This window comes from Falco punctatus, assembly GCF_963210335.1.
Source record: "Falco punctatus genome assembly, chromosome: 2".
NCBI classification, from domain to species: Eukaryota; Metazoa; Chordata; class Aves; order Falconiformes; family Falconidae; genus Falco; species Falco punctatus.
The window spans coordinates 1,136,630-1,158,998 of NC_137581.1; the positions used below are offsets into that span (position 1 = coordinate 1,136,630).

The 22,369-nt window shown below is 42.7% G+C and overlaps 1 protein-coding gene across 1 annotated transcript in view; it reads right to left on the reverse strand.

Annotated features, from left to right (window-relative positions):
- Window positions 1-9,054: 9,054 nt before the first annotated feature.
- Window positions 9,055-22,369, reverse strand: part of FCHSD2 (FCH and double SH3 domains 2) — a 163,749-nt gene continuing 150,434 nt past the window's right edge. Inside the window, exons 13-20 of the mRNA XM_080374912.1 lie at window positions 21,081-21,242; window positions 15,736-15,870; window positions 14,826-14,909; window positions 14,516-14,693; window positions 13,919-14,139; window positions 12,809-12,938; window positions 12,561-12,643; window positions 9,055-10,631 (exon numbers count right to left, since the gene is read on the reverse strand). Coding sequence (XP_080231038.1) covers window positions 10,548-10,631; window positions 12,561-12,643; window positions 12,809-12,938; window positions 13,919-14,139; window positions 14,516-14,693; window positions 14,826-14,909; window positions 15,736-15,870; window positions 21,081-21,242 — 1,077 coding nt within the window. The 3' untranslated portion in view covers window positions 9,055-10,547. The remainder of the gene's footprint in view (window positions 10,632-12,560; window positions 12,644-12,808; window positions 12,939-13,918; window positions 14,140-14,515; window positions 14,694-14,825; window positions 14,910-15,735; window positions 15,871-21,080; window positions 21,243-22,369) is intronic.

Below are 22,369 nucleotides of genomic sequence, written 5' to 3' on the forward strand. Positions count from 1 at the left end.
CTTCGCCTCGAAAGATTTCAGCTGTGTCGCCTCCTTGTTTGGGTTAGGGGAAGCTAAACTACTTTGCAATGCAGAGAATGAAGATGAAGGCATCAAAGAGGCAGCATCCTTATTTGTAATCAAACACCAGGGCTCCTCGGGGAGGCTTTCTGATCCAGCACTGGCTGACCTCCATCCTGCAGTTCCTTCTAATGGCCATTGGCAAGAGGACAGACAGAGTACTAATGGGGTAAAACACTCTCTGGAGGTCCCATCACCAGCTGAGTCTCGGGGTCCAAGCCCATCCTTCACAATATGTACATCTGATCTTTGTAACGGATGGTTTGCCAGGCTGCTGGCTGAGTGAAAACCCTGGGTCAGCCAGCCGCGGCGGGCAGGAACACATCAGGGCGCGGTGGGGCGGCCGCAGAGTGGGAGCTGTGCATGAGCAGCGGGGCAATAACCTGGGTCTTGCCTTGCCCTGCCCCCGCAGGCAGTTCTCCACCCCCGAGAAACAGCAAGAGAGCAGCAGTGATAAAATGGCTCTTAGTCTAAGCACAAGGTTATTTTCTAGGACATTAACTGCAGCCCTCAGAAGCCAGCTTGCAAGAGACCCATGAAGAGCGAAAAGACACCTGACCAGAATGCAAAAGCAGAGCTGCCAACTTAACACCTTTGTGTGTGTGTGTGTGTGGTTCAAAAATAGCTGTACAGAAAGGGTGAGCTCACACCGGTGTTAGCAGTTTGAGTGGCTATTTGCTTTACAAAACAAGCAGTTTCAGCAAAAATATCAAATGACTGTCATCCAGAAAGCTCTTATTTTCAGTATCTCAGCTATTCACATCTCTAAATAAAACATTCAAGCTGCAATACAACACAACCGTTTTGCAGGGGCTAATAAATAAATTAAAAGTCTTTACCAAGCCCGCTTTTCTGCAGGAATAATACCCCTAACATCCTAGAATTATCTCCATCTATGTCTGGCTACGACTTCAGATCAATAAATTGTCTCCTCATCCTCGGATTAGCTCAGTCAGATAATTTCAAAAGCAGCGGCAGCAGTTCCCTGCTATTAGTCATAACAGCTCTGCCAGCTGAATTAACATGAGATCCCCCTTGTTATCCGAGAACAAATCACACTCTGCCAGTGTCCTTGGGTAATAATTTGCACTGACCTCAACAACAATCTGCAGCAGTCTGAGCATCAAGGTGTGATGCGGGTTTCCCTTCCAGGAACATTAACTGCCTGGCATTTAGCCTTCTCACACCCAGCGTGGCGTCTCTCGCAAGAGCTGGGATGTGGTAACGTCACTTGAGGGAAGCAGCGCTGATTTATGGTGCAGGGAGACCTGGCCTTGTGAAGCCAACGGCAATCAAAAGCCAACTAGCACGAGACATTCACAAGATGAAGGCTGGGTTAAAGGAGATCACAGCAGTAGAATTACCGATGCACTTCTTGGTCCAGCCAGCCCTCTCCTCTGCTGCAATCCCTCAAATGTCACTCGGGGCGAAGAATTCAGCACTCCCCCTTCCAGTCCTACAACCATGCAGCTCCTGGGGCTGCCTTCTGCATTGTAGTGGGTTTCCACTTGAGATGTCTGCGGGCTTTTCACTAGGGGGGATGCCCAAAACACGGCATTTCTGTTCTGCTCACAAGTCTAACATGTCAAAAATACATATTTATAAAGTTTAATATTTGGAATTAAATTTCTGTTAAAACTCTGGCAGAACCCCCCACCTGTTTCACAACAGGAGGCAGATGCCGTGAATCCTGGATGCCATGACCCAAAAGAGGGTCCCCGTTACCAGCAGGGAAGCCCAATAAAGCATCGAGGGCTTCTTGGCTCTGCACATGGCTGGTCCTCGTCTCTGCGTGGTGTTCGTGGGCTTCCAGCTCCACACAGCTGCCTGCTTCTTGACCCTGGTGGGAAGGTCTGTCTTCAGTGGAAACCTGGGAGTCCCCAAGGGGACAGCAGGAGGACTCAGCGGTTTGCGAGCCTCAAAACCCCGTGGGGGGACAACACTTTCCAGCAATGCTCACCAGGACTTGGCGTAGTCCTCTCCCAAGCTTCCACACAACTGTCTGAAGCAGTAAAGTGTTCTGGTTTATCTACTGCTACAAATCTTTAAAAGGTTTTGCCAAACCAGCATTTCCTAATGAAATCTACTTCGTTAGAAAAAAAAATGTTAATGGTTTTCCCAGTTTGCCTTCTCATTTCAGAAACAAGACACATCCCAGCGTCCACCAAGACAAAGCTGAACCAGCCCCAGTTTGTTTCTGCTGAACCAGCTACAACCAGCAGCACAGAACTCACAGCAGCTTTCCCTTGCCACGCTGCTGCAAGGGAACGTGCGACACTGGATTTGACACATCAGAGTGACACAGGCAGATAACCCCCAGCCCGCTGGGACAAAACTGAACCTGCTGAAGCATTTTGGACACAGCTGAGCTGGCAGAGGGAGTTTATCTGGACCAGCGCTCCACAGGGCCATGGCATTCCCGGATTAGCACAAGGTGCCCTAAAGCTGGATTCGCTCTGTCACCGAACCATGACCTCAGAAAGCCTCCTGCCACTTTCATGCCTTAACAAGTGATTATTATCTGGCTTAGTCTCAGCTCTGCTGGCTCAAGCACCCCAAGAGGTGCATTCAGATCCTTGCACTGAAGTTCCTGGGAAGTTCAAGCACTCACTGCTTCCCTTTCTTTCAAAGCTCTGCCAAAAGAAGCTTCCCTCTGCAGGGTCTTTCTCTTCTGGCATCCACACACGTTCTTCAGCCACAGTTCCCTCTTTGCCTCTTCTCTTGCTGCCACCTAGAGCACCTCTTCCTCCTTTTTAAGGAGCAGCAATAATTTCTGTCATCTAATTCCCGAGAAAAATGCCAACTCCTCTGTTCTAAAATCAGCTCTGCTCATTCCACAAGCAACACCTGCAGAAATAAACCAAGGGAGCATAAACAGAAAAAACACACAATACAATGGATCATACCTCACTTGTCAGAAACCAAGATAGCTTTGTGAAGGAGGACATGGAATTAATACAGGAATTTATAGGGTTTTTTTTTATATCTTGTAACCTTACTTTTGAAGGGTCAGCTGCTGACGTCTCTTCATGCAAGTTTACTCAGCAAGTTAATCCGAGGTTGCTGTGTTTTCTGTCCACACCTGATGCCTGCAGACAGGGTGCCCTCACTTCACCATGCTTCTTCACTAAGCAGGAAGGAGGCCCCAGTCTTACAGAAATTAATTAGTGCAGTAACATGCCTGGGACACAGAGGTGAAGCTGAGTTTGGCCCACTTTGCAGGATTCAGCTGAGTAAAAAAGACAAATAGCTGTGCTATGGGATTTAAAAAAGCTGCTGTCAGCATTCCCAATGCAACCAGACCTGGAAATTCATTCGCCTTTCAACAAACAATGGAAAAAGGAGAAGCAATTACAACAGACAAAACTAATTACACCAGAACAGAAGCATACCTCACAGCAATTGCTCTTGAATCTGCATTAGAAAAGAAAAATCTAAACCAAAAAGCATTCCATTAAAAAAAGCTAAGAATATTTGAGCTCAGTAAGACCAATTTCAAAACAGAAGGGTACTTCATCATGCAGCTTGATAATGCACAATTTATCTTTCTTTTAATCTTTTATTTTCTCAGTCATTTATCTTTGTAAAGATAAGTCTTCAGTGGATGCTGGCACTGTTCTGCAAACAGGACACAGGGGCACAGGGAGTTTGTTCAGGGAGGTTAACATTGGAGCGGGGAGCAGAAATGAGCTCCCAGCTCCTCAATCCAATGTTTAATGTAACTGTCTCTTCCCTGATCAGGCCCATTTCACATCCATCTCACTAATGCCACGACAACGTCTGTGTTGACTGGTAACGCTGCTCTCTCAGCCCGACCTCTTCTTCCAAAGCATCGCGTTAATTTTGGTTTTGTCCTCACTACAAATCCAGCATGCAATGCCAAATAGCATGTTCTTGTGCCGTCAAATCCCATGGGTCGAATCGTAGCCGCATATTTAGTGAGGCGTTCTCTGCTGCGACACCCCACGTGGGTGTACTGGGGACCCAAGCCTGACTCTCGGCCTCCACAGCACACTCCGTCTCCGTAAGCACTCAGAAGGGGACCCAGAGTTTTCTCCCTCTCTGGCCCCCTACGCTGCCGGTTTTTACACCCAAGCACATTTTTGGTGTGATGTATTTAGGTGCAAGAACTGCAGCAGCTGGGGAAACCATCTGTGGAGCTCAGCCTGCAGATTCCAGGTTGAATAGCTTCTACTTTCATAGTGAAGACGAAGCACTAAAAAGGCAAGCTGAACCACGTCTCCTGTCCTTCACAGCAAATACTGGATGACCCGGGAGAATACTTAAGAGATATTCACAGGGTTACGTTTTTGTTGGGTGGAATGATGTAAGAGAATCCAAATCCTTCTGCAAAGTCCATTTAATCCTTGGCCACTGCCCAGGTTGTCAAGGAGCAGTGACAGTTTTTGTGCGAGGCAATGCCTGCTCAGTAAGGCTAGATGGAGATCGCCAGGCCCGTTTCCTCCACCACGCCTTCCTCAGCTACCAGCTGTGAAATTCAGAAGACAGCAAAAGAGGGTTTTAAACAAAGTGGCGGAAGAACCACTGCTTAACACATCCGAGACAGGCCAAGAGGCAGGAAAATTGATGGCAGGGAGCAAACCTGAAATGGGAAGAGGAGGAGGAATGATACTGGGCTGCAGGCTGATCTGGCAGACACCACCCCGTGCCTCATTCAATTGGTGATGCGATCTGGACTCGGGATTTGAAAGCCTCCACCAGCTGCTTCCAATGCACAAAGCAGCAAGTCTATAGTATGTGTCCTTTTTCCAAAGCGCTTTTGGGACCAGAAACAAGCCCATGTCAGCACACTGCTTTCATGGACCGTTAAGGAGGTACAGTCTGAAGCCTGGACCCTGTAATCTGATTTCCGAGTCTCCGTGGCCGTTGCACAGCGCCTGCCCCAACACACTGCTCAAGACTGAGCTTCTCTGTGTCAGAGCAAGTAAGCTTCAGGCCAGCTGAAGCAGCAACCTGGGATCCGCAGACAACACAAAGTGCGCAGCGCTTGCTTTCGGAGAGGTTCCTGGCTGATTTAAAAGCTCTTCTTCGCAGGGCGTGCACCCAGAGTGCAGAGAAAGGAGTTGTTCAGCCTGGAGAAGGCTCAGGGGGACCTCACCAAATGTGTACCGATACCCGAAGGGAGGGTGCCAAGACCACCGAGCCAGGCTCTTCCCAGCGGTGCCCAGTGCCGGGACCAGAGGCAACGGGCACCACCGGGAACAGAGGAGGGTCCCTCTCGACATCAGGAAACACCTTTTCACCGTGCGGGTGCCCGAGCACTGGCAGGGGGTGCCCAGGGAGGCTGTGGACTCTCCAGCCTTGGAGATACTCAAAAGCCACGTGGACACAGTCCTGGGCAACTGGCTCTGGACCAGAGGAACCTCCAGAGGTCCCTCCCAACCTCAACCAGCCTGCAATTCTATGATGCCTTTTCAGGTGACAATCTCATCAGCCTTCAAACAAAGCAGCACCGTATACTCACACAGAAAACTCAGTGATGGCTGTCTACAAGAAATAGTTTTAATAACTACATTTACTAGCAGATACCTTTTTTCACTCAGCCCGTCTCAATTTTGTCCCCCACTGGGGCTGCTGTATGTGATACAGACTAAATTGTAGTCTGCTATAGATAAAAATAATTCCAGGGTGTATTTTTGTGGGAAGGGCTGAGTCTTCCCCGAGGACGTAGAGCACATTCCCGCATTTTAAATGACAGCCTGGCTACCTGCTGCCTCCCCTGCCTGCAGTTTTTCCTTCAGCTTGCGCAGGGAAGTACAGCTGTGACATGACTGTGCCCAGACTCCACACACAAATGCAGCGATGTTGAAACAGTGACCGACTGCGCCTCCGCTGAAGCAAACCCCCTGCTGCAAACCGAGGGCTGGTTATTCACTGCGGGTCCGGTGTTGGTTCCAGTTCAACTCCGCTAACTGCAGAGATTTCTCACCTTCTCCAGTCCAGGCCCGCTATCACTGCAGTGCTTTTGTGTTCTGGATTAAATGACCTGCAATGCAGAGGCTCACTTGCTACAGTGATCCTTCTGCCAGATCTGTAATCCTCAATCCCCCTGGGTAATGCCTGGAGTAGGAAACTGCTTGGTATAGTAAGCACGTCTGCATTTTCCTAGCTGCATTTTTTTATTGGCTCATTTGCTGCATCCCTGACTTCAGCTAAGTTTTCCTTCCCTTTATCCCTTACCTTCTCCAGCTTCCCCCTGTGCCTTGAACCGAGGTCTTGATATCGCCAAGCTCACCTCTTGAAGCAAGCTGGCCAGATGTACAAAAGAAGGGGGCAGCACACTCCCTCCCATCCCATCATTTTTACGTAGGCAGCAGATCTGCAAACGCAGAAAACGTGGGGAGACAGGATGCTTTGCGCGGCAGCAGCATCTCCCCTCCTAAGCGTCCTGGAGGCTCACTAGAAGGAGAGGCTCATTAAGGAAGATTTCCGGCAACTTCTGTCACTGCCGTGCTGAGATTTGCAGGTTGTTAATTATAGGGACATCACTGGAGGAGCGAGCAGGAAAAAAGTGCAAGTTGCAGAGCAGCCAGTCCTCCACGTTCTATGCAGAGCAGCAAAAGATCCTTCACTGGGAGAAGAGGGTGGGTTTTTGTTTTCCTTTTTAATTACTATGAACAGTGAGAGATACTTGTGCTATATGGGAAAGACAACTCACCCACATGCCCGGGTTTCTTCTAATATTTCCATGAAACAAACAAAAAGAAATCACAAATAATTTGTAGTAAGGTCGAATTTCTGTCAGTCTTATCCTCTTTGAAAATCTGGGAACTAGAGCCATCAGAGGAAACCTCGGCTCCAACGGAGATAGCGACGGTCCTGCTGCCGACCTCCAGAGACCGGTATTTTAACCTTCGTGCTGGGCAAGTTCCCCATACTGCTTCTCTGTATACCCCGAGCAGAACATAATATAACCGCGGAGCCTTTGGCGTTCCTCAGAACCTTTGTTTTGGGTTTTTTTCCCTCTAAATGGCTCCTGTGTGCTGTTAAAACTGCAGCCATCTCCCTGATGCAAGGCAAACGGCAGCAACGGGGGCTTGCCACTCAGCTGGGAAAGCATTTCAGGTGAAGAGATTTTCATGGAAATAAATATGCTCATGATAATGGCAAGAATGATGCAATCCCAGCACACCTGCTAAACGGGCATTATCTGCTGGGTTTGTTTTGCCAGAGCACAGCTTTTAAGGAAGGGGAAAGGAGAAAAAGTAGAGGCACAAAGGGGGCCTGTTAAAACACAGAAGAAATGAAAAGTGGCATCATTGGTGGATTTGAGGATTAACATCATTTATGAGTGGTACTGACAGTGAAAAGTATCACAAGCCAAAAGATTTGCGTGTGATGCAGCAAGAAAAGGAGAGATTCAACGAGCAAGAAGCTAAAGAAAAAGACAATGTGGTCAAAGCAGCAAGCCAGGACAGTAATTTTTGGAGGAGCACGGTGAATGCATCTAAAAAGCATGGGAAGGTGGAGTTTCTCAAAGGAAGAGGCTGCAGGAGCTCAGGGAAAAAAATGATGAAAGCCTGTGTAACAGTTCTGCATGAACAGTGGAAATGAAAGATTAAAGATCTAAATCAACACCGTGGCAGCGACCCGCGGCCGATTGTGCAGCGAGCTGTGTTCAAAAACTGGGTAAAACAGTCTCGAGCCCGAACAGCTGAAAGCAAAACCCGTGAGGAAATGGGCACACAGAGCTCATGTATTGCTCAGCACCGAATGCAAAAAGAACTCACCTCCGAGAAACTGAAATCAGCCAGGCAAGGAGCTGGTCACCGGCCGGCGGCTTCCCAGCGCTGGTAAATAAATAAACCATGGGAACACAGAACAAAAAGGGATCCTAAAGCTAGAGATTTGGGATGCAGTGGAAACACTCCTCACAATTAGGCAAATCAACCCTATTAAAGGACAATCACACTGAAGAGTTCTTCTCAATCACCCTTCTCTTGCTTTCTTTACACAATTATGCTAATTGCATAAAGGCTATTCAGCAATTATTTTGATAACTGCAGCTTTGTTACTGGCTCTTCATTTTTGGCATGGTTTTATTCCTCATGTAAATACCACCTTAAAGAGATGTTAAAAGATCACTTTATGTACATGCATAAGTGTTTTCCTGAGCAGGAGATGCAAACTTTTGTGTAAAAGCGTAAACCATACAAACGATACCCAAGCAAATGGACATTTTTATCCCTCAGTGCCAGGTTCTCCCTCAGCCACAGATCTACGCCCAAACCTTCTAATGACATTTTGCCGCAGGGGTAGTGGTGTCTGTAGCAAGGCAATGTCATGGATTTAGTTCCACTTTTTTATTATTCAACTTTTTATACATAATAAATACAAACTTTTTACAGCCAATATAAAGAAAGCATTTGCACCTATGCTTTCAGTGTACTGACGCTGTACACGATGATACGTCGAATACATGCCCTGTATGAAGAAATCATAGTTAAAAAGGAGGCATATTTTTACAACTTTTTTTTTTTTTTAAATAAAATTAGCAGCTCTTACAGAAAATATTTTAAAATACAACTAAAGAGACTTTAAATAACACTTTCTGAATTTTGAAAGTCCAGGTATGAAGGACACAGAAAAACTGGCCAAAGAAATTGAACGTGAACGTTATTGGCAATACTTGCCTTTCTTCTGCATTGTGAAGCTTTCAAAATTTTTGCAAACAGTTAAATCTTTTTTAAAAACTTTTTTTTTTTAAACTTAAGAATAAGTTTGATAAACACATAAAAAGACCTCAAACAGATCAACAGGACAAGAGGTGCAAAAGAATGAAAAATATGGAAAAGACTTCATTGGACAGTCTCCGATTTCAGAACTGACCCATGAATTGTTTTCTTCAAACAGCCCCACTCTTGGTTAAAGATCCCACTGGGAAAGGAGATTGGCAAACACGAATGTGTCAGAGACCCAGCCTGGGTTGGGATTTACAAGTATGTGCAAAGTTTATGATAAAATCTTGTTAGATTATTTTTTTTTTTTTTTGTAAATGCAGCCTCAAAAAATAGCCCTTGTTAGTAAACTAAAGGTAGAAAACTTACTGGCTTAGGAAAAAAAAAAAAAGACAACATAAGAGCGCATTCAATAGAACCCATATAACTGCTCAAAAAAACCAACCTTGCGATGCCTTTTAACTGAAGCTTTGATCTGATGGAGATTGCTGAGTATAATTTAGGAAGTATACAAAGAAAAACCTGTTTTCATCCAGTTTTTCCCTTTCCTCTGACCATTTCTCTGTGTGTTATAACCTCAGAATATCCTCTGCCCTTTTCTTTCAAACAACAGCAAAAAGCTTCCTTTGCAGAGATCTCAGATTAAAATGAGTTTTGAAATTCTTTTAGTCTCTCTTCCCTAAGAGTAATTTGAGACTGTGGTCTGGGCCACAAAGGCGGTGTGAAGGCTTTGCAGAAACCAGAGCCTTCCCTGGCACTCTGGCTTTGGCTAGTTAACGGGCTTCGCATGGGAAAATGCTACAGGACCATCCAATGCAAAAACTAAATAATGCATGTAAATACTCTACATGTAACTTCTAACTCTAGCCAGATGTTTTGATGACGAAGATATACTGCTAACGTCAGATAATAAAGTACACGGCAATAACTGGGATAAGAGTGACCCAAATACTTTAAAAAAAAACACCAAAACCCCCAAAATCTGCTAAGAAAAAAAATGAAGCTCAATTTCCAGATCTAGACAAAAATCTCACTTACTTTTCTACCAGTTGGTTTATGCTATGGAACAAGATGTTGCTACTAATTCAGCACCTCCGTATTAGATACTCTATTACTAAATGTACTGCATAAATATTAATACAAAGAACATAACAGTTTAACTGTTAATTATTGAAGAGGTGTGCATTAATGTAATTAACGCCATATGATCTGCATCAGTTTTCCTTATCTATAAGATTATTTTCCTGTTTCTTCCTTTCTGCAAGGGGGTTAAAGAGGAGCCAGCCTCTCCTTATACTTATTTTTCAGTTCCCTTTTTCATTCCGCAAGATCTGATTAATACCTAATCAGACAAGTAATGCTACTTGAAGAATTGACAATCTTTAACACATTCCTATGGCAACAGTAATATACTGTACTAATGCACGTGGATCGAAGTATGCTATGACTAAGTTGCATGAACGAGGCTCTTTCCTCAGCCTCCGTATATAAAAATTGACCATCTTCAGCCAAGAGAGAAACCTGCTCCAAGGCAACCCTCTGCTCGCTGTTTGGCCCGACTTGGTTTGTGCTAAGAGAGGAAGAATGATGTACAGAAAACAAAACCAAAAAAAAGGCACAAAATAGTCATGACTGTGGGAAGGAATCCGCCATGTCACTGCCACATAAAATCCTCCCTATCTCTTGCCCTATTAAAAGTCTTCATCATGCAAAGGTGCCTAGAAACGAGATCGACCAAATACTGCATTTGGTCTTGATTGTAGCACTACTACTTAACTAGTCCAATCATTACACCAGAGTAATTTCCACGTCCTCTATCTTCTCTGTTGTCCGGCGATGATGCTGTGTAGGGGGTGGTGGAGCTGCTCGCACCTGAAACAGCCAGAACCAGCCTGTAACTATCAGAAAACTGTCAAAATTTCACAACTTGTATAGCCTAGAACTGCAACTTTGGGCTCATGCCTCGAGATGACAAATATACAGACTCTGTGTTAAGATCAGCAGAACTACAGCGAGTAACCAGGTCTCCGATCAAGCCATCAAGGCTCTTTGTTACAACCTGCCACCACTCTCAGGTGGTTTTTCTCCAGGATGACCAGCAGTCACGACCGGGCAAATATTTCACCGAGTGAAATAACCTATCTGTTCTGCCTGCACCCATGGAGAATCTGGTATGTAAACCAGGGGCAGACTTTGGACTTTACATCAAATGATCTGATGACACCTTTGCCTGCAACTTACGTGGACTGGAAACTACAAGAATGCCTTGTTGCATCTAAGTGGCTTACTTGTATTTAATCAATCACTGGCCTGAACAATATACTCCTGAAAACTGATGTTTCTACACTCTACTACTACATCAATAAAGTTGTTATTGTTCCTGACAGAGATTATCTTAAGTGCTAACAGCATTTCACGCAAGACTTTTATCACATGATTTCAGAATACGTCAGAGTGACTTGCTATGGAAAACATGAATTGCGAAGCAACACTGTAACAAACTTCATAATGTTTTCAAATCAGGCATGTTTAAAATGCAATTTTAACAGAAATCCTTTCAATGAAGGCATGACACTGTAGTAGTATCTAGAAAATACAGTAAATTGCAAGAAACTTGTGAAGAAAATATAAATCTACAAAATGGAAAAGCTGAATCAGTGTCTTTTTACAAGGGAATATGATAACCTGAAACTTCCCTGTTCAATACTTAAGTACTTAACAATGCAGTACTACCCCCTGCCTCGCCTATGTCAACAAGTAAGGATAACTCTCTGACTACTGGAATATTCAGAATATAATTTTTGAATATCCAAAAGCACTCTTCTCCTGCAACCTCATTCATTGAGAATGCCAGGAAAATACAAATGTTACGTCTTAATATGACGTTGTTTAGGACTTTGAAACCCCCAAAACTTGGTTTCAAAGTCAATCCTAGGAGATGGATTTTGCAAATTCTAAGTGATTAAATTTCCTTTCCTTTTCTGGCAAAATCTCTCTTCCTAAGCAGCAAAGACATCACAAAATAGATAGATCTTATCATTAAGAACTTTTAATTCAAACCCCCCAAAATCAAGGGGTTCGGAAATAAATTTCACCCTCAATGCAATGGAGTCTCAAGGACCGCATATTATGTCAAATATCTGCCGGCAAGCAGATTTGTCTGCCAGAACTTTGGAAAAGCAGCAATTGTACAAACCATGTGATTAAACTGTTCTGACATTTATTCACCACCTCTTTTTTAGTTCTGTTTAGGGGTTATTACATGTGGCAAGAACAGAAATAATCTCCTACCGCCTGAAAAGGCAGTAAAACTTTATCGCCTAACATTTATTTTACTATCATTACAGATGTAATTTCCTTCCAGGTTAGATTTCATGATTTGTGCGCCTTGCACAGAGACGTGCAGGTATTACAGCTATAAAGGCAGATAGGGAAGGGCAGCTTAGATGCAGGATAGGCGATGGATAAGATTCAAGGTCATCTTTAAACACAATGACTTAACTGTTTGAACAAATGCAGCTTTGTTTTGTCCTAGTGTTCACTTAATCTCAAATGGCTTTCGTGTTCTATAGCTTTTTGACACATCTATGCTATTATCAAAGGGGAGTGAACAGACCTTTCCGCAGCACTCACCTGAGATACCGCGGTTTTAGACGTAGTGATTGGATTTACAGAACACAGAGCCAAACGATCAGGTGCTGTATCACCACCCTGCTTTGATGTACCTCCCCCCATTTACCCAGGCTTGCCCATACAACTTTGTAGAGCCAATAAAAACAACAGTACTTGTTTTTAACTTACAGGTCGCAGTTTGCCATACGAAGTTTCAGGAGGAATTCGCGGAGGCTGTGAGAATCCAGGGGACTCTGAACTGAAGCTATTTTCTGAAAAAGCAAGCAGCAACCCGTCACAAACAAGCCACTCGGTATTGCTGAATTAACTTTATGCTGCAAAAAAACCTCCCCCCCGCCCCCCCCAGCCTCGAAATGTGAACTTCTAAATGAAGCATTTAGCTGAAACGTTTCTTTTGCTATCACAACATTTCTTACCATTAGTTGATGGTGATCTGGGGAAGTACTGAGAACCTCTTTTATCTGGACTGTGGTAGGGACTAGTGGGAGGCTGGTCATAGAGGGGCAGCGGTGGAAGGGTGTTATTAGGCTTTGGAGTCGGGGATACCTGTGTCAAAAAGAGAGAGGGGCTGCAGAAAGCCTTTCTCCTCGACAGTTTTTATGTACACTCACCAAGGGGCAGTAAGTTGTCTGACACGTCAGAATGTCATCTGCAGAAAAACGATCTGTCAGAAGTGCTTTCAGGTATGTTTGGGAAGGAAAACCAAGGTATCCAACAGTGACTATATAGATACGTTTTTTTAAATCATAGGTTGCCACTGAGCAGAAATTTTCATCCTCTACCAGATAATTTAGACCCATTTGTTGGAGGTTATTTGAAAAAAGTCATTTGGCCAAGTGTGCCTCTCCACATATATCCACACAAAAGCATGAAGATCACGAGTTTTATCCCAACTGAATTGCATATATGTCACTTAAATGTGAAGTTTTCATGTTCTTCTCAAATCAAAGAATAAAAATACTGGAGGGATTACTTTGTAGGGAACACAGAATTCCAGTGTCTAGCACCACAATCAGACATGAGAATGTGTCTGATTTTCTAATATGATATGAGGATTACAGAACTATACTGAAATGAGGACATTTTTGCAAAAATTACTGTAATACAATACTCGGCAGTATGCTGCCCTTCCAAAATTGAGAGGATGCAGAACAGATTTAAGTATGAAAACATTAAATTAGGAGTGACATAGCCTGTAATTTTCTTTTTGCCAGGTTGTGTTTGATGTCTCGGTCTATGCCATAAATTCATTAAAGTGAGTGTGAATTTTCTCCTTTGGTTCGTTCCCCTTCTACCAAAATACTTGCCTTTATTCACAGATCTGTTACATTTGCCAAAATGTATCAGTTGGTAGTGACTGGGCTGGGTAAGAAACTAAAAGGTAAGCACTCACCTTTTTTGTTTTTCTCTTAAATTGGTTCTGATTGGTTTTTTCCTAAAGAAGCAGCAGATCTCTGCAGTCTTGCAAAATTCTCCTAACAAGCTATCACCATATGTGCATGTGAACACCTCAGCTCTTTACATACCTGAATATCTCCAATCCACTGAGTCTCCCCATTTTCTGAGGCTGTAAGCTCTTCAACTAATACTGACGGGAACACCCCAATGCGTCCATTGAATTCTCCTTCCCAAAAGCCATCATCATCTTGATTTTCCTTGTTCAAGATGCGGATGATTGCTCCTTCCGGGAAGGACAGCTCATCATCCGTCTGGCCCTCGTAATCATAAAGTGCTTTTACAAAACAGACTGAAGAACAGAAGCAGAAAAAATAAAAAATGTAATTGGCATGAGCTTCAAAAACAGAAGAAGTACTATATATAATTTTATGGTTGGACTTAACAATCTTAGAGGTTTTTTCCAACCTAAATGTTTCTATGATTCTATAATTGCTGAATCAAATAATTTTAGGTTTTTTTTTTATTTTAGTTTATGTTAATCTCAATTCTATGAGATAGCCAGGTAAATTATGCAGATTTGATATGAGATGGATAATTACTGAGAAGAGCTGTACTCAGATACAGGTCAAATACGGGAAATTCTCACGTGTGATAGGCAAACTCAATAGGCAGAATGCTTCTGAGAACAAGCTTAATAAACTATGTATTTATTTATTGGCATTTACCACTGGAGTCTCCATTCAGGCTGCCTGAGACTAAGTCAGCCTCAGTAGAGTTGTTTGAGGTGTGTGATCGACTATCCAGTGCTGCGAGGGACTGCAGCATGCTCAGCAGACTGCTGGATGTTGGGAACTGCAGGTACTTCTCCGGCACATAACCCACTTGACCCGCCTTATTCCGTGCCTGTAAATAAACAACATAAAAGATGCACTGGTGTTGCATACTGCTCTGAGAATAATCCAAATACTTTCTTCCGTTCCAAGTTCTATTTCTAAAAGGAATAGTGAAAAGCAAACTGTCTCAGAAAAATGATACCTTTACCCAGTCTTCCATATCTCCGTCTTCAATAACCTCCAGTACCTCATGTTCCTCTATGGTCAGTTCATCTGGCTGAGAAGCCTGAAGTACAGAACAGGAAGACCAGAAAATAAAAGTCTTTTCAGGCGACTGGGACAGGCAGTGTGAAGAACCTTCTCACCCAGACTTTTATTAAAACTTTTGTTTTTTTAAAAATTGAAAATTTAGTGACATAACGTATTTCAAAACATGTTTATAAGCGTTCTTCTGTATACCTACTGACCTTCATGAGACTCTTTTTCACTCAAGAGGACAGACGGAAGCACCCTGACCACCACCCAGTGCGCCGAACCCTATTTACTTTTGAAACCCTAATTACTCTGTACTCTAAGACTACGTCTGCCGCTGGCTTCAGCTACCACAGCGGTGTGATGTACAACTGACCTAGGAGTGCTTGCAGAAGTAAATTAGCATGAATGTAGTTTGTCAGCAAAGCTTTAACTCATGAATGGTGGTTTCACTATGACAGTACAGAGAAGAGCTCTGTCGTACAGCACGCAAGCACGTCTAACACCGAGAGGGCATTTCTAACATAGCCACACCGGCTCAGCCACAGAAACTGCATCTTCCAACGGCAGGCACACACAACCGGTCTCCCTGAAGCCGGACAAGAACATCTCTGCATGCTGCAACTCATGCACAGACTTCGGCGCTCTGCTGAACTGCAGTTTCAATGTGCTTCACCGCGGTGTAGACTCTACGCTGCTGCAGTTTTCCATGGCTAGATGTTAGCTGGATCTAATGTGCACCATTACGGAGTCAGATGCTGACACCCTACCTCAAAACTCCCACAGGCACAGGCACATCTATTGGTTTTTTTTTCTTCCATAATTCATTTTTCTAATATATATTTTTTTAAGTCACAAACCTTATATGAATAAACAACTTTGCAGGTGAGAGGATAATTTCTTAGAGTACCCGAAGGACTAGAACTGCTGTCATCAAAAACATCCATGCTGTCTTCAAACTCTTCACCTTCTTCCTTTTCTGCATCAGCATTGATCTATTAAGACAAATCGAAGTTGGCATTATACTATCAAATAAAAATAAGTGAAATAACAGTAAAAAGGAATTCATCTGTATTCTTCAGTGTGGTTTCTTTACTACTACTGATTATTGAAAACGGACAAAAAACCCAATGACTAAATAACATTGAACATATGATTCTCAAATGACATGAGAAAAGCAGTCAACAAACAAAGCAAATACAGGGAAGCAAAAGAGTAAGAACTGTCACCAAATTACATCTTTGCTTAACTCAGCTGTATTTCTTGATTCAAGCACAGGCCCACAGACTTTCAAAAGAACTGCAGAAGCTTTTGGAAGCTCCATCTCCACTGCTGGACAGTTACCTGTTTTTTACACAAGCTGTGAAACAGTGACTAATGTACTTCGGAGATGCCATTTCAGAGGCACAGCAAATAGTTTTAATGGAAAAAAGAATCTTACTGAGAATTATGCTACTAAAGGATTAATGTACCTGTGACCACCAGTTCTAAAATGAAACTGCAGTGAAATTACTTAAACTTGAAGAAATGAGACAAAAAAACCCAAAAAAACAAAAGCCCAAAAAATCAGCCTTCCAGCTGGTGTCTTCTGCACAATAGATTGCTGCAGTTTATTAAAAAAAAAAATCTTACAGAAAGAATTATGATTAAAAACTAGCTATAACAGTTTAAATAAAACCTAAAGTCAATACTCTGGAAAAATACAAGTTTCTATAAATGTAGTTTGGGCAACACTGACATGAGCTGTGCTTTGGCCTTGTGCCTGGATTAAATTCTGAATAAACACTTTATCTCATGCGAAAACAGGCAAGTTCTTTGAATCAAAGGCAACACTGTCATGGATTTGCCATCTTCCCTTTATTTATTCCTTTTAATTTGGGAGTGAATTTGGTATTGCTCATGAAAACTGAAAGGCTAATAAATCAAGAGAGACCAAAAAGGCACCGTGCAGTCTCGCTGAAGCAGCTGTCTCTGCACCTCCGCTCTGGAACACCTTTGCTTTAATAGACCTGGAGTAGAAGAGCACAAAGCTTCATCATTTTCCGATTTAGATTAATCTTTGTTAGGATTTTTAGACTACATCCTTGTAACTGATACTATTTTCCCCCCACTCGTTGTCATTCAAGTGCCATTTACATCCTTTGCTACTTAAATGCATTCACGGATGTTGCGGTAATAAAAAAAAATCACTGTCCTACCTAGCTAATGCTTTGATACATTACAACCAACTATAAACTGCAACAAGTTCAAGGTTTCCTCCTCCAGTTTCTAATTGCTTTTTGCTGGACATGGTCTATGTCCCAGCAGCCAACACTGCCACGCAGCTGACAGCCATATGAAACACCACGGAAATTAAGTGTATCATGTCCAGAAAGACTCATTCGTAAAACATCTGCTCCTGGTTCTCTAACACGAGGAGGAAAAAGACATTTTAATTTTTAGTGTGTGGGCTGCTCAAACTGCTTGAATAGCATCATTTGCGAAGTAGGCACACCAAGGGAAAACAGCAATAATGGTACAGAAAACTTAGTGGTTTGTTTCATAAAGCTCATCTTTCTACAGAGGCTGGTAAGGACAGACAGCGTAAGCAAAGAATAAACACATGAGAGACAACTATCCCGAAGGTACGGAACAGACAGCAAACACAAGAATAAATGCAGGTAAGAAGGTGACAAGATAGCTTGATTATACCTGTGAAAAAAGGTATGCGAATCTATCTATCTATATCTTGTTTTGTTGAATATCCTACGCAAAAGAGATCAGATACCAGAAAGAATACCAAAAGCCCTTTTTTTGTCCTCGGAAATGGAGACACCCCAGCAGCAACAGAGAACACACTTACACTGAGCCACCATCCATCTGATTTGGACATTTGACCTGCAGGAGCCAAAAAAGGTGGCGGTTTCGTGCCGCCTGGCTAACGGAGCGGTCTGCCGGAGCACCCGCGGCTATCCCTCGGCCAGAGGCCGTTTGCAATACATGTGTTTAGGGGCTGAAACCACCACTTGTTCCACACAGGTTGCTGGTATCAGATGACGATCAGGCTTGAATATGAACTGGTAAGTTAATTACTGAAAGACGCCACAACCTTTTACAGTTAAAAGGTTCTCTATCCCTTTGCAGTTAAGAGCATCCATTTTCAGGTTCACAGGAAACGTACTGACTGCAACCTTTATTTCTAACTCTGCCATACTGCACTTCTACTGTACAAATGCTTCTTGCAACTCTACTGTTTCAAGTTCCAGCAAATACAGAACACAAACACCATAAAAACATTGTTCTCTCTTCCTTTTTTTGAATAAATGACATAGTGTTTACAACACTTTTGTTGTAGGCAGCACAGGCACTGCATACATTTGCTAGATGACATTAAAACTCAAAATGACGATGAACTTTTTTGGCATGTACACTGGAAAAAGAAATAAATTTATTCCTTCCCATCATTACACATTTCCTCATTATATCAGAAAGTCAGCCAGCTGGATAGGTGGTGCGATATTAACTCCTTCAGCTTGTTACATTACTGTAGCAAGTTAAATAAATACGGTGATATCAAAGCATCAATGCTGCTTTCTTCTTCTTAGCCCTTTAAAAGAAAATACCTCCAGAGCTTTGCTGAACAAATTATGCCATGACAACTACCGGCACAAAGAGCAACGCTGTGCACAGTACAAGGATGGCAGCTAGCTGGTTTCTGAACATTAAACACTGCCGGCTCTTCAAGGATGAAGTGAAAATGCTGCTTGTTCTATGCTGCAGTAATTCTTCTAATAATTGCAAGCAGCGTCATTTTGGTAACAGTTCTGAGAATTCCATCTCTGGGCTGTCCTCACCCGGCCTGCCAAAATCAACAGCATCTTCTTTTTTTTTTTGTCTTTTTATCTTTTTTTTTTCTTTCATACAGGAGCGTACATAAGTGTAAAAGAGGAAAGTAAGAATCAGAGTTTAACCTCCCCCACTGTGGCATCGGCTGAGTCGCCGACGACTAGCACGGGGCTTGGCTCCAGGGCCAACTGTTGGCCCGTCTGATGAGACAGAGAACAAGGTACTGGACAGCATCCAACGTGCACGACGGGAAGTTAAAGGAGGTGGAGTACAAGAAGCAAGGGGAAAAACCCCACTGTTAAACACAGCTACGTAACATATCCTCATCTATCCTAGCTAGAAAGGATCTGAAACGAAACTCAGCACAAGAAGTCCTTTGGGATTTGGGAAGGCTGAAGCTTGGATCTGCATACTACAGCTTTACTCTCTCATTATACTACTAGCCGTGGGAATAAAGCCTGCAGAGACAGACTATGCGGAGCCGTGATTATCACCTTTACTGCAAATCACTGTCACGGTGTTTGAGCTCCATGTGTCATGTTCTAGAAGAAACATCCTCACGCCCTGAAGAAAGCAAAGAGTGCACTGAGGAAGCATTCGCTGAGACTCCATCCAGTGCTTGCTCACTTCTTTGAGCTGGAGTTGACATAGATGGAAACATCCATACATCCAAAATAAACCTTTCCCTCTAAAGGATGGCACAATTACCAAGATGACAATAAAAGCATGAAGAAACATGGGAACAAGCAGGACTTCTTGTGTGTAGGTAGCACATATTTGTTGAAATTGAGATTTTGTTTTTCTTAGGTGGCCAGCGAAAGCAAGCCATTCTCCAAACCAGCTGCCACACAATGAAAAACCACATCCCCATTCCCCCCCAAGTTTTGTTATACAGAAGGTCTATTCCGGCTGTCCAAAGCATTTAAGAGTCAAAAGAAAGCGTGAATTAAATAATTTTAACAGCGTATGAAGACCCTAGGTAGGAAAAGTATCCACATGCAAACCGAGACTTTACAAAAGCTACTGAATTTTGTTAAACATTACATATATAAACACGCACAGAAAATCCAAAATTTGTTTGAGGCAAATTAACCAAACCTTCAGGAATTTTTTTTTTTATTGGTTGCTGGTGAAAAGCAACAGATTGGTTAGTTTTACTGTCAAAGGTGACAGCTCAGTATCACAAGCCATGTAGGGGAATAAAAAAAAAAAAGGTATTATGAGCTCTTTTAGCCCTCCCTCTTTTCTGAACAGGGTTTCTTGGTTCAGGCAGCTGTTCAATTCAGCCATCGCTATTTATTTTGAAATACATCATTCTTCGGCAGGAGAGAGGGGAGGAAAATGAGAGTTTGCTTTTTATTCTTTCTTGAATTACATAAAAACATGCTTTCTTCCAAGCTAAACAGATGGGAGATGTCTCTGGCCTGTTTTTCAAACCAGCTACAGAAACTACAAATGCAATTAGTCTTACGTACAACTGAGTAAAAACCCATTACCAATCTTCCACTGATCCATAAAGTTTCTTTTTGGTTCAATCTTGGGTATATTTTCAAAAGAGTTAGCGTGACTTTGGACACAGCAAGACATTCCAATTCATGCCATTGGAATTCAACAGTTTAAGAAGTTACCAACTTTTTGGATGAAATGCAGTAGTGATCAAGTTTGTGGTTTGTTCCAATTTAACCTCTTTACTGCTTTAAGTGTCACTATTCATACATAAAATGTCAAATATTTTCTGTATCTCAAATAACAGGGCAGTAACTTGCAGGTGAATAGTGGCAACATCCGCGCCTATGACGAATCTTTGAGGGCAACATCTAACGCTGCTCACAGGAAGGGACAGCCCATTTTCCAAGGCCTTAAGCTGATTTTTAATGAATCAAATTGTCTTCTAAAATATTCAAATCAATTTGGAAAACAGGCTTTGCTCTCCTGATGACTTTCACTGTGATCTCTACATAAACAACTCTAAGAGGTGATGTAGAGTCTACAGTAGTTTTTTAAACATTTGGAAGAATAAAGCCTTTCATGCAAATATCCAGGATAATACTGTCAACAAGGAAACTTCAAAGAAACATGCCGACATTTTTCTTTTCAGGTGATGGCAAATAAATGTTATGGCACTTATCCAAGGTTTGAAACATCCATCTAAAGTAAACTCAGGAACAGAACCCAGAAATCCTTTTCTTCGTTTGTTTTTTTTTTTTTGCATGAAATTCAGACACATGCTTCACCCATGTAAAGCTACAAGACTTTTCCTGTTAGCTAACAAACAACCAAATATTATCAGTTTTGGTTTATATTCATGATTAAGTTCAGAGTTGCTACTAGGAAAGAGCCACGTGGAAATGAGGTGGGGTTTACACCTTGGAAACCGTACCAGGTGGGAAGAGCCGTTGTTGGTCACTGAAGGCAGGCTGGCCCAGCGTTCATTTTCCAGTTCTTCCATCACTTGGTTCATTGCACTTTTTAGCCACGTATCCACGGACACACCGATCTGCTTCAGCAGATCAAGACGGGCTTCTGCTTTCAGCTTAATTATCTGCAGAAATAAACATGCACAAGTTAGAATTCTTTCAAGATTACATTTCACTCCTTGCCACGATTTAAATGTGTTACTTCCTGATCCGCAAATTACTCAGGTGGCTCCAAAAGCTGCTCCACATGGAAATGAGTCCAGTTCTTCATTTCCTTGCCTGCAGGAATGCAGTGTGAGCCAAGAGACGGGGAATGGTTTTCTGGAGATGTAAAACTACAGGCACAGAAAATTTCACAAGTTGGTGCTTTTAAAATAACATCTATTAGTTTATGCTAACCTTCTATCCATATATTCTAGTGGTTGGTTAGTTTAGATTCTTTTCAAAGTCTGAAAACCTGGCAAAAGCCAGTGCTTCACAGTATTTTTAAAATTAGGAATACTCCTGAGCTGCAGACCCTGGATGCCCTTTTGGCTGGTGCCTAAACTGAATGTGATACACAAATAAATCCCATGTGATACAGTCGCACAAATCCCCCAACCCCCCAAATGAGGCTATTTTCCGTCAGCACTTGCCAGAGATCACAGAAAGCTTATTTGTTATGGAAACAGAGTATCTTAATAACTCCAAAATTAAATAAATATCACACTTCAGTGAATAGTTTCATGATTTTTTGTCCTTTGAACAGAATGAAAATTTAGGTTTTCTGACAGCTGGGTTCACTTCAGCATCCTGGCACGCTTTCTGGCCGATGGAGCCAAAGCTTTAACAAATTCATGGCAAACCAGCACCCTGATCCAAATTATTTAACAATCTAAACAGAAGGAATGGAAAGAGCAGTATGAAGAAATTCAGAATTTCAAGAAATGCCACATTTAGAACTTCCAGAAAAGAAGAATTTCAAGAAAAGCAAAGGAGAATTTCAAAGATGTCATCAAGAAGTGGGGGGCAACCCTAGGAACAGAACCAAGGATAGTTATGGCCAGTCAGCCCTATCATCCTCCCCCTGTGGCACTTGGTCACCAGAGGGACAAAACCCAAGTGATTTACCAAAGGTCCTTCAGTAAGTCACTGACGGAGACTCAGAATCCCACTGAATCACCCTGGAGTTTTTCCTGCATTTCCTTTCACAGCATTGCTCTTTCTTAGCAAGTTACTGTGCAGGCAGCAAATTCTCATCTCCTTTCTTGCC